A 12,500-nucleotide genomic window follows, 5' to 3' on the forward strand; every position below is an offset into this window, starting at 1 on the left:
GAAAAAAAACATCCCCCAAAAAAACAAAGCCAGAGAAAATGTGATTTCCAGGGCGTGCGAGTCCCTAAGAAAACTCTGAGTGACGATGATTGACATCCAAGCTATATCTGTCCTGTATTGGTTTGCGTACCCCCCGACCATGCCACGCACCCCCCTAACTCTTTGGAACGGCAGCCCCCTCTTCCTCGTTCGCTTCCGTCTGAAGCCCAAAGCCACTCACCATTCAAAGATGTTAAGTTGCACTAAAAATCACTACATCTAAACGTTACTACAACTGCTGTGCTGCGGAAAATGTATGCAGTGTACTTTATTTTGAAAAGATATTGAGGGTGGTTAATAAATGTTAAAATGCTGACTGTACAAATAGCCAAATCAACTGTGACACACACCTAAGCAGTCCAAATGTTGCATTAGAGTCCTGTCAGCTAAAGGACTTCTTGTGATACACAGAGCATGTGTGGTATTGATCAGTTTTTCAGTATCCAATGAGAAGAACTCTGCACATCAGCATCTGTCATATTGGTGGATGGAGGTGGGTGATTCGGACTAGCTGATGTATCTCCTTTTCAATCAGTGCGTATTGGGAAATCAATGTTATTAGCCGGGGTCTGACTTTCTATTATCAACTCAAACTAAGCAGCAGACACCAGCAGTCAGCTGACCTGACTTGTGACTAGCACAGGCAGGAGCAGTGTTAATCTGATTAAGAGATGACCCAGCAGAAAACTCATGACTTATTCAATAGTGTGTTGTTGTTTATAATTTGCTGATCAACACAAACCAACAGACATGAGTTTTTTGTGACCACCAGATGGCACATTAGAGCAAGGTTTACCATCGTGATGTAACTGTCACTCTGGTTTTACAATTATATCATCTAATGTCTATAGTATTCTATTCGATTTTTTATATTGAGCTCTTTAACGTATTTTAAATTTGCTTTATTCAAATCCCTATGACATTGCTCTTAAACCATTGCATTGCTGAGCTGAACTGTCATTCCCGTCCAACACTTTGAATTGTACCGTTGACCCCGGGTGAACCAACATGTGCACAATCCCTTTTCTGGTGTTTAGAATATTTATATATTTTATATTGTTTCCTTTTTTATATATTTATTTATATAGTTATTTTGTGCTTAAAACAGTGGGCGGTGTGGCCTAGGGGGTAGAGTGGTCGTCCTCCAACAAGAGGCGGTTCAATCCTCACTCTTCCCCATCTAAAAGCCGAAGTGTCCTTGGGCAAGATACTGAACCCTAAATGGCCCCTCATAGATGTTGAATGCACTAATTGTAAGTCGCTTTGGATAAAAGCCTCTGCCAAATGACATGTAATAATAATGTATTAAAAACACCACAGCAAATTCCTTGTATGTGTAAACGTACTGGGCAATATACCCTAATTCTGATTCTGATATGACAAAATAACCAGAAACGTGAAACTGTAGGAACTTCAATGACAAAATACTGAATAAATAATAATAAATAGATAAATTAGTCATGTGACAGGGATCTAAGGACACTATAACCATGCACGAGCTGCAATCATTATTGCAGAGTCTAATTAAGTTATTCTAAAACCACTTCAAAATGTATGGGCTCCACGGATACATTTCAAACTGTGTTTGAAATGACTTGAGTGATTCTGCAACAACCTCAGCCTGATTTGTTTTTATCTCCAGCAGCGTATTTACCCGTGCACAGGCCACTAGGCGAACTGTGCCTCTGTTCCAGCAGATCCACAAGTCAATGATGTGTCCTCGATCTCAAGGAGATCAGACACCCTAGCTTACACTGACACACCCTGCTGAAGTGTCCTTGAGCAATACACTGAATCTGTTCTCTAACTAACGCAGACCTGTCCCTGTCGGGGAGGACACACCACCAAATGACAGATTCCTGCAAATTGGAAATAAATTATTTTAAACAAATTAGTTTTGTCATCTAACTTTGAAGCAACATTAGCTCTGAGAAAGTCTGGAAATGGAGACAGCATCTCGCCCGGCTCTGTCAAAAGATAAATCATATGCACGTATCAGCAGCCCTGCAGCTCAGCCATCACCACCTATCTTTTATCTAAAAAAACAAAGCCTCCAAGGCATGAGTGCAGCCATCTAAGAAATAACCAATATCGTTAACAACCACTTGTTGTGCTTATTTGTTTTTGCACCAATTAAAAATCACTATCTATTGTTCAATATTAAGCTTTACAGGTGCTCGGAAAGAGATTTCTTTACCTTTGGACAGAGCCATGCTACTTGGCATCTAGTTGTTGTGCTAAACTAATCTAACTATCTATAGTTTTATATTATATTTACATTACATTACATTACAATCATTTAGCTGACGCTTTTATCCAAAGATACTTCCAATAAGTGCAATTAACCATAAGGGTACAAACCCAGAGCAGCAAGAATCATGTTAGTAGATTATCTTAGCAAACAGACTTAACAGTTTGAATCCGGTCATCAAAATCCAGCAAGAGAAGCTTTATAAGTGTATGCTTAAAAGTATGGAGCTGCTCTTCTATTGAAGTATCATTTGTTTCTTCTCAGTTTCTCATACAGAACTTATAAAAGGAGGGTCATATGCACAGTTGTAATCTGGGTTTTGGATTTTCCAGTTATGCATTTTTGACCAAGAAACATCTGAACCAGATTTATATCATTCTCTTGATTTTTTACAATCATACATGTACACTGCATTTGACTCACTTTACAAAAACAACACGGGATGTACAATGGAATGTTCTTTAACAAGTGTTACTGACGAAAGAGGCCAGAGAAAGTCCTGACGAATACAGCTCTATTGTTTGCAGAAAGGGCAACTTAATAAAAGTGTTCAATATGTTGTAAAGAAAAAGCTAATCCTCTTCAAGTTGCCCTGCGTATGAATTTCCTTGTTCTTCCCTGCAGACAGGATCAAATCTACTGCCTGTGCCTGAGTGGAACACACCTCTGAAAACCCAATGAGAGTGAAGGATTTCCACTGATGTGATGGCCACCCTGTGGTGTGATGGGGTCGTTCTGCCTCCTCTTATGTTGTCCCCAGCTCACACAGGACGGCTGCATATGTGTATGTAGACTATGTACCTGGATGAGGTAGTGGGAGCAGAGGCTGAGGAGCTCCAGTAACTGAAGGTGGCTGCCTGCAGACAGGACGTCCTGGATCACCGCCGGCTCCAGCACAATCTGGCAATAGGACAAAAACCAGGTCACCAGATTAGATTCACTTAGATTCATTGTCACAGAAATTGAAGTGCCAGGAGTTTTCAGAGACATCAATTTGCAAAGGATTTGAATAATAGATTTCTGAAAATAATTTATTTTTTATTTTTACTAGTTATATATATATTTATAAATATCTATATTCAGTAACTACAGGTCATATTAACCACATGTATCCTTTGGGTCCCTAGGAATCAGAACTTTACAACATTAGGTCTACATCGAGTCTGCTCAGATAATTGTCCATAATCTTTTGTTTTCTAACAATTTTCTCTGAAACATTTATCAGGTCCAGTGTCATATGTTCTGCTTATTGCAGCTAGGCAATGCAACAGCAGACAATAACAAGTTTGTCCCCAGGCACTGTTGTGTCACACATCCAATGAATCAACACAGACATAAGAAGTTTAGATGTTTGTTTATTTTCTCAGTGGATCCATATTTTATTTTTCAACAAAAGTGACGAACCTGACACTGTACAGTATACTAAATACAACAATGCTGAATCAAAGGAAACAAGTTTCACGGTAAAAACTGTGAACAAAACAAATATTGCACTGATCATTAGACAGGAAGAGTAAATTGGATTGTGGAGCAGACCAATTTCTGAGTGGTAGGTGCAAGTATAACACAACACAATACACTACGGGTAAGCATGAATTGCTGGCTGTGGGTACATGTCTGTAATTATTGGAAAATTGTAAAAAATAATAATAAAATGGGTTGGTGTGGGGTGGGGGTGTGCCATTATCAATGTCATATTCTGAAAAAAGATTCCAATCTTGGGAAAAAATATTATTTATATATTTCCATTTTTGACTGTTTGATTTTAGACTCACAGTTTTTTAGGCTCACGGTAAATTTTGGGTTGGTTTGAAAAATTCTGTCAAAATTGCAGGTTACTTAAAAAATGATGTTGCTCCATAGATGACAGGGAGAGTGAGTTTGACAGACTGCACAGCAAACCAAAAAATTGCACTGTCGATGTGCTTGATTCGCCATTTTCATCTTCTCAGCAAAGCGACACAGCCACACAATTATTACAGCATTGATTCTGCCAAAATGCTTCCTGTTGAGCTGGATGAGCAGAAATTATATCTGCTGAAAGCTTCCTCCTGTTTCCTCCATATTCCCACAGCCCCATGCATCATAAAGCTCTGTATCACAGCCAAGTAATACTGCCAGGCTCTCGGGAGCAGAGCCAGGTAATACCAGTCGTATGGAGGTTAATCTGTCAGGATCAGGACCACATAGAGTAAAATATTCCATTAGTCAGTGGGGTAATAACCCAATCAGACCAGGCAGGCCACTTGTAACCTCTCACACAGTGGACTCACCTGATCCAAATGAAATTGAGTTTGCTGTTAAAATGTAGGAACAAGCCTCCCCTGCCCTATATATCCACAGAGCTGTGACTGCGTCAGGAGTGAAAGTGAGAAAAATGGCCTTGCCTGAAATGCCTACTCATTATTTCTGATTCTTAAAATGGGAAAAAGCAGCTTGTGTTTTTCAACAGTTTCAATACAAATGTACCACTCTCCTCTGGTGCATGTTGGTTCACGTGTTGAAGGGAAAAACATTTTTTCGTCAGCTTTTGTTGTGATTACATGTTTTGCTGCATATAAATAAACCTGTTGTTTCACCACTTAGGCATTTACGTAAAACCGTTCATTAGAAGTCATCAAGCTATTTGTTTCGAATGGTAAAATATTCACAGAGGAGCGACAGCCTCAGAGCAATTCCCAGCAAGCTTCGCTGATAAATATACTTTTTTCTCTCCTTCTCTGCAATTAGCTGGATCTACACATACCCACACACCCATTTATCACAGTGTGGTTTCCTGTCAGGCACAGGCGGACGTCCAGTTAACCACATCACGATCTATGGGCTCTCCTAAGCTTTATATATTGAGATGGAAAGCAGCTGTGAGTGGCCCTTTGCCTCAGGATGCATTAGACTTAAGTGGGAATCGAAATACTCCAATCTTTGATCACCAATCATATCAAATTATCTTAAGTTAAAGGGGAAAACCTCCAATCTTTGCCCTTATATTAAACACTAGGCTGCTTTTATTAGATGAACATAATCAAAGGGAACCATGATCAACTGTTTTTTAATCCTGGCAGGGAGCACCAGCAACAGAGGCAAACCCCAAAACGAGAACTAATAATTGTAAGTTAATGCTCTTCTCTCCACTCCACAGGCCCACAACAGCTCGAGCACTCCAGCCTCACACAGCACAAGTCGTGTTGTCCAGTGTGGGAGTATAGCGAGCTCTTGTGTAAACCTCCATTTATTGCATCTGCTACTTAGACTCGATGAAAGTAGATGTTTTTATAGCAGAAAATATAGATGTCTTCCACCCGGGATCTGACCCATGACTCACTCTACTTCACTCTTAGGAAAAAAATTGGATTCAAAGTCGGAGAAATTCCAGGTCTTGTTGGTAATAAAAGTGAAACAGTGCGACATGTTCCTGGCGTTAAATTGATTTAGATCTCTGCTGTGGTCATTCGATACTGACTTGACTTCTGACTGCATGTTTCCTCAGTCACTGGCCTGTGACATGTGGCTGAACGATTTTTAGTAGGTCATTATTTACGGCGTGGGGATAAGCATATTGCCCTCATCTCATCTGCTATCATCTCCTCTGGGCAGACAGGAGCTGAGCCAACCAAAGCAGGGCGGCTTTCAAGCCTGCTGTTGACCTACTTACACTGCCTAACTGATTCACTCTTCGCTCATTTCCACTGTGGAAATAAAATTAGGAGCAATTACAAGTTCCTGGCTTCTCCATACACTGCATAATCCACTAGGCTGCTTATTGGACCAACCATTGCTGGCACTAAAAAAGACCCAGGGAGGTTATTGGAAACGATCGCACTCTCTGCAGAGGCTGTGACCTCACTCATATGACAGCGGCTGCTTTAGTATGGAAATAAAATACTGTGGCCCTTACTCCTCCTTTTTTGAAATAAGTGCTGTTTCTTATTGAGGTCTCAGGTCAGCAGCGGGACCACAGCATACAGTGGAGTGACCAGAGTAGTAAAATGTAGAGCACCTGTATACTGTACAGCACAGGATCCAAAGGCATGCTGCAGCAGAGGCTAATGCTGCTGAGATTAAAAGTGGCAATCCAAAATCCAAATGTCAAATCCATGTTCTGATTTATTTTGGTGACCCATTTGGCAGTGGTGAAATACTGGATCTAAGTACTTATGGTGCGTCCATGTGGTTTTGGAATAACTGGAAAATAAGTTCCTGACTGGGAAAATTCACGCGGACGCCATCTCAAGTCAGAACAACCCAGAAATTCTGAGAAAATGTTGGTGCGTGAGTTGCTGACATCTCACTTATAAATTAGTTCACATATTTGTATATATTTTATGTAATCAACTTTTAGTAGTAGCTTGTCAACTTGTCAAATCTATATTGTTTATATGTCTGTTACACAAGATACTTTGCTCTTCATTATTATACAAATATTGAAGAGAGGTGTCAAGTTGTTATTTAAATGCTGTTTCCAACTTCAACACACATTAACACACCCAAGTCGGAATAAGGACTTCATAACAGGGGTAATGGGACCTACTTTACTTTTGTATTTTAATTTTTGCTATTTAATAGGGAATGTGATACAACACTAGCAGCACGGTGAAGCATGCAATCAGAGCTTTTATATGCAAAACGTTTATTTAACTTTTAGAATATGATGCGTTGTTGTAGATGAAACATCAGATAATAATAAAATAGTTCAAATTGGCTCCAGCCAAACAAGCAACAAAAAAACTTTTAAATTCATGAATTTAAAAACTCACCAGCTCGTGCTGCAGTATGGGTCCTAAATTCCATGGGCCAAACTAATGAGTCAAACTGACTTTTCATAAAGATGGGTTCTGTCATTTTAGAAAGTTCTTTGAATAGTAATTCTTAGACTCTGTATCCAAATGGCAGTGTTCGTATCCAGGCCATTTCAGTCTCATTTACAGACAGTGGGACGAAGTAGAGACCAGTATTGCATCCGTGGCGTGTGTGGCTGAGGGGTAGAGCGGTCGTTCTCCAACCAGAAGGTCGGCAGTTCGATCCCATTCTTCCCCATCTGAATGAAGAATGAAAGTGTCCTTGGGCAAGAGGCTGAACCCTTAACTGAAGAACTGAAGTTTGCACCGTTTAGTTTAGTTTGCTTAGCCAGTAACATGTAACGTAAAGCCGCCCATGACTCTGCTAAATGTGTGTGACTGAAAGAAGAGGCCATTTGCTAGTTTGACAAGATAGCTTGATAGCTTCATAGAGTTGTATTGAGTGTGTGCGCATAGACTGTATATAAAGATGGACGCTATACCATCCTCCCAAAAGTGAACCCAAAGTGCCTTGATCCTCCTCTGGTGGTTAAGATATCACAAAGTTCCCATATCCTGCCTCCTCATTGTTAACAGATGGGGAATGGACAATTCAAAGTATAAATCAAAAGATGTATTCTGTCTTTAGTTGGTTCTTGTCACACTGATGTATGTCCAAGTTTACATTTTTCCGTTAAGTTTGGTTATAATTAATTAATTGATGATAAAAACAATTGTTTAAACATCATGATTGACAGCTGAGACTGGTTCCAAAATGGTTGAGCACATGTATTGATTGGATCTCACTACTGTGACTCCGCCCCTTTGCCCTGATCACTACTGCTAAGACTATGGCTCCAAATGTGCTACATGGCGGCGTTTGAACCTGGGATATGTTGGCTTAATTTCTGGATTGAGGGAGGAAGTGGAGACACATCGTCCATATTTACAGTCTATGATTGAAAGGGCCCAACCTGTAGCTGTACCTATGCTATTACTGTACACTTCACTCAGATTCCTATGAAAAGCATAATTTTTATTTTGTTTGACAGTCAGATTTATGTGTGGAAACATTTCTCATACCAGAGGGGTAGCAAATTCTAGGAAGGCTACTGAGCAGGCCAATATAAAAAATGCAACCAGCCGATGATATAAACAGGAACAATGACAATATAAGGGCTGAAAGCAGCCGACTATCTGCTCTGGTTTAGAAAATGTTAAGATGCACGGACAGTTTGAATATACATTAGGTCAGGACAAGAGAAAAGGTTGATCACCTGACAAAGGGCTCAGCATACCACAGGGCCTAATGACACCTCATAAGATAATTTTACATTTAAGCACATTTCCCTTTGTGAAACATAATATGAAACATAATTTTGTTGATGATACTTCACTTTCCAAAAACTATTTCTAATGCAAAACCATTTCTGTCTAGAGAGTATGATTATTTTTGCGGTATTGCAACTTTCGCTAAAGTAAATGGTATAAATCTTTCATCAGTGCTCTTACTGTGTGCGGTTTTTTGCTGTTCTCCTCCCAATAAAACTCTGAAGATTACTATGATAATTCCTCACATTATCTTTGGATGCTCTTTTCTTGGCCTGTTCAGCTGTGTCGCTCATGCTCACCTGTCCAGTGTAGGCGAAGTCTAAAGCGTGCTTCAGTCCAACGTTGGTCACTCCTTGCAGGGTCACTTCGTCCGCCTCACTCTCCACCATGCACAAGCTGAACATGGCCTGATGACACATAGATCCAATATGTGGAGGTCAGTGAAGGGAGCACCACATCACAAAATATTTTATCAGTTATTTTCACACTTGGCTTAAAAAAAATACACAAACTGGGACTACAACACACAGTAATCATGGGTATTGATGATAAGTCAATCCAGCTTTGTTTCTCCAGTCCTTCAGTGTTGATTCTGCAGGTCTTGATTGATTCTTATTATGTTTAATCCATAAGTAGTTACAGTATAGATTAGCTGGGTTTTAATGTGAACGTGTTGAAAAACAAACAGCATCATAGTTTATCAAACCCTCCCAAGCCAACATCCCAGAAAGCCCTCTGTATTCATTTACCGGCCTCTGCACCGGAGGTCAGCAATAATAAATAGCACAATCAGTACTTTCTGTTAAACAGCCTCTCTGTCTTACTTTCCTTCCCTCTCCCTCTCCCTCTCCCTCTCCCTCCCTCTCTCTCTCTCTGTCTCTCTCTCTCTCTCTCTCTCTCTCTCTCTCTCTCTCTCTCTCTCTCTCTCTCTCTCTCTCTCTCTCTCTCTCTCTCTCTCTCTCTCTCTCTCTCTCTCTCTCTCTCTCTCTCTCTCTCTCTCTCTCTCCCTCTCTCCCTCCCTCCCTCCCTCTCCCTCTCCCTCTCCCTCTCCCTCTCCCTCTCCCTCTCCCTCTCCCTCTCCCTCTCCCTCTCCCTCTCTCTCTCTCACACACACACACACACACACACACACACACACACACACACACACACACACACACACACACACACACACGTGCATGTCACGTTCAGAGCAGCGGACCGATGCAGTGTTTACACTCTGGCCCTGCTGTGCTTGAGTACAGCTCGCTGCTTGCCAATCAAAGCTATTGACTGCTGTCACAACATGATGGGATGTCAGGGCCGTTGATCAGGGCCGACCAACAAAGCACAGCAGTGTGGAGAGAAAGACTGAGAGGAGGGCGATTGGTAGGAGATGAAGCAAACCTCAACTGCATGTCGTCTTAGTTATGAAGATCTAGTTGGTGTTTATCTGTATTGTAATGGACCAAAGAGACACTTCAAATGGCTTTTGAAAACTAACTCTTGCTGGTGTAGGCAATTTCTTTCCCCCTCAGATTCCTTGCCTCAGGGGTAGAGATCCAGCTAAATTCCAATTTCACATATCTTTGTGATCACAGTTTTCAGCACAGCCACTCTACACTATGTCTTCTGTGAAACTGGTGTATAACTGCATTATTAGCTGCAAAGACCCCCGGGCCGGCCAGTTAGCATAGCATCTCTTTCTGTCACGAAAACAAGGCTCACTCTTCGCAAACCCTCATCCCATTCTCCCTGATTCATAGGACACACGAACTTCAACCAGGCACCGACCCTCTCCGATGTCAGTTGTGATGTGTGAGACAGGGTTGACTCAAGGCCATGCTGAGTTTTAACTAAGGCCTGTGCTTCTCTCCTCAGAGCTCAGCTTTGTTGATTCATCACTGGGCTAATTAAAAATCCACTGGTCCACTGAGCACAGGAGGGCCTGTAGCTAAACCTGGGATGCGATGGTGGCTGAGCTGTGGTCAGCATGAGCAAGAGTGCAGACAGTTGGATGGAGACATAAGCAGAAAGTTAAAAAAGCCGAGTGTTTGTGAAGGAGGAAATGCCTACACACTTTGCACGTTCTCTTCTGTGTTTGCGTGTGTGACAAGGGAGGTTGAAGGAGGACACACTGAGTGTCCACAGAGCTGCTCCCCTCCAGCATCAGTGACCCTGACCTTGGTGGAGGAGCTGAGGGAGCGCTGGTGGTGACGGATGGCCCCTCTGACTTGGGATATAGATCCAGTGCAGAGACACACAGTGCTTTCACATGATGCTGCAGTGCTGCAGTTCGCCTGAGCTGGTGGCAAGATTTATGTGCGTCTGCTTGGGGTGATCATTCCAGAAAGGACTCAAGACTCCCTCACACACCCAGTGGAATATTACAGCATTCAGCGAGGCCGTTTTTATATCTGTTATTTCACAGGATATCTTACATGAGAAATTCTTTAAGGTTACTAGACAAGCACAGACATCAGTGGGTTTATATTAAAGATGCAAACTGTTGGAATCCTGTGCTAAAAGTCTTCTTCTTCACATTTGCCCCTTATCATCTTATGAAATATTGACCAGGATTCAGGGGGTTTAATAGAAATACAAAAAACGTTGAAACCGCATCAAGACCAAGAAATACATTAAGACACAACTAGTGCTATTGATGATATCCTAATTGCATTTGGGAGTTCAGACTCCCTGTTCATCAAACAGTTCAGGTTGATCTTGTTCATTCTCATCCAGAGAATTTACAGAGAATTAATTTGTTGATCTCAAATGAAGTTATCCTGAACAAACATACCTTATTTTAAATTACAGGCAAAACAAAGGAAAAAAGGAAAAACGTGATAGGTAGTCATATAACTGGAGGAGACTTCCCTCTGCAAAGGAGGTTATGGTTTAGTGACTACTGGATTGATAACCATGAAACATGATGGCAGGATGGGGTATGTGTCAGGGAAGAATCCATTAGATTTTGGTGCTCAGGGGTGGATTCAAGGACTGATTAGTATGAGTGTGCATAGTTTGGTGCAGCTTAACTGAATTTAAGGGGACTGTGCTACTAGTTTGACTGTTAATCGGGTTTTGCTTTATATTGTGCACCACAATGTTTTCCCAGTTTCACCATGATTGGGAGCCTGAAGTCCATGTGTTTTCTCTGTGAACCTGAACACTAGTAAGAGGTTCCAGATAAGTTCACCAAGACTCAAATAAAGCTAGCTCAGTTATCCACGTCTGGAGAACAGGAGTCAGGTCTTTCTGTAGACAACCAATGCATTCTTCACTAATACTGCATTATAGTATAGTATACACAAACCCACTGCAGTTGTCCTAGCACCCTAGTGTTTCTGAAATACTGCAAATAAAACCCAAGTTGGCATGAAAAAGAGCCAGAACTGTTTTTGTAGCTACAATCTGGAAGGAAAAATCCATAAATGATGATTTGTTACACTTGGAGTAACTGAGTGTTTTTTGTATACACTGCAGCAGAGGAGTGCAATACAGCACTAATGACCATCATCCTCTCTGGCCGCTTAAGTGATCGATGTAAAGCTGATGAAATGATCAAGCTGTAGAAGGCAGAGTAGTAACTAGCTGTAACCTTTATACATCTGTTGAGGGAGTACTCGAACATTTTACTTCAGTAAAAGTACAAATAGACAAATGTACCCAAGTAAAAGAAGTATCACATTAAATATTTTCTATTTGAATAAAGTACTTGCTTTCAAAAATATATAAAACGTCAAAAGTAAGAGTACATGCCAAGTGTATCCTATGTCCTAATGCAATGTTCTACTACATCATAATGGCTGAGTCATGGTTGTGGCCTCTTCTAAAACCATTTTAGGTTTTTCCTCTTCACCAATGATGCTGCAGCACGTGCTCTTTGCTTTTGTTGAAGAAGGTCTAATGTTACCTGCCTGCTTTGATTGGATGAATGGACCAATTCCCCTCTTGTTGCTTATTTCAGTACTTTTAAAAATATAATAAACACTGTGAAAATGTAATACAGTTCATTGTACAAATGTAGTGGTGTAGAAAGTATAGATATTTGCTGGAATATGTAGTGGAGTAAAAGTGAAAAGTACCTGAAAATAAAACTACTTAAGTAAAGTACAAATATC

The 12,500-nt window shown here is 40.9% G+C and overlaps 1 protein-coding gene across 3 annotated transcripts in view; it reads right to left on the bottom strand.

Annotated features, from left to right (window-relative positions):
* klhl32 (kelch-like family member 32) overlaps positions 1 to 12,500 on the bottom strand; it is a 31,085-nt gene that overhangs the window by 12,029 nt on the left and 6,556 nt on the right. For 2 of the 3 annotated variants that reach the window (XM_061081130.1, XM_061081131.1), the window contains exons 3-4: positions 8,697 to 8,804; positions 3,092 to 3,190 (exon numbers count right to left, since the gene is read on the bottom strand). In XM_061081130.1, coding sequence (XP_060937113.1) covers positions 3,092 to 3,190; positions 8,697 to 8,804 — 207 coding nt within the window. Of the gene's footprint in view, positions 1 to 3,091; positions 3,191 to 8,696; positions 8,817 to 12,500 lie in introns of those variants that run through there. The other variant, XM_061081129.1, reaches the window with a different exon arrangement.

This window comes from Limanda limanda, chromosome 11 (genome assembly GCF_963576545.1).
Source record: "Limanda limanda chromosome 11, fLimLim1.1, whole genome shotgun sequence".
NCBI classification, from domain to species: Eukaryota; Metazoa; Chordata; class Actinopteri; order Pleuronectiformes; family Pleuronectidae; genus Limanda; species Limanda limanda.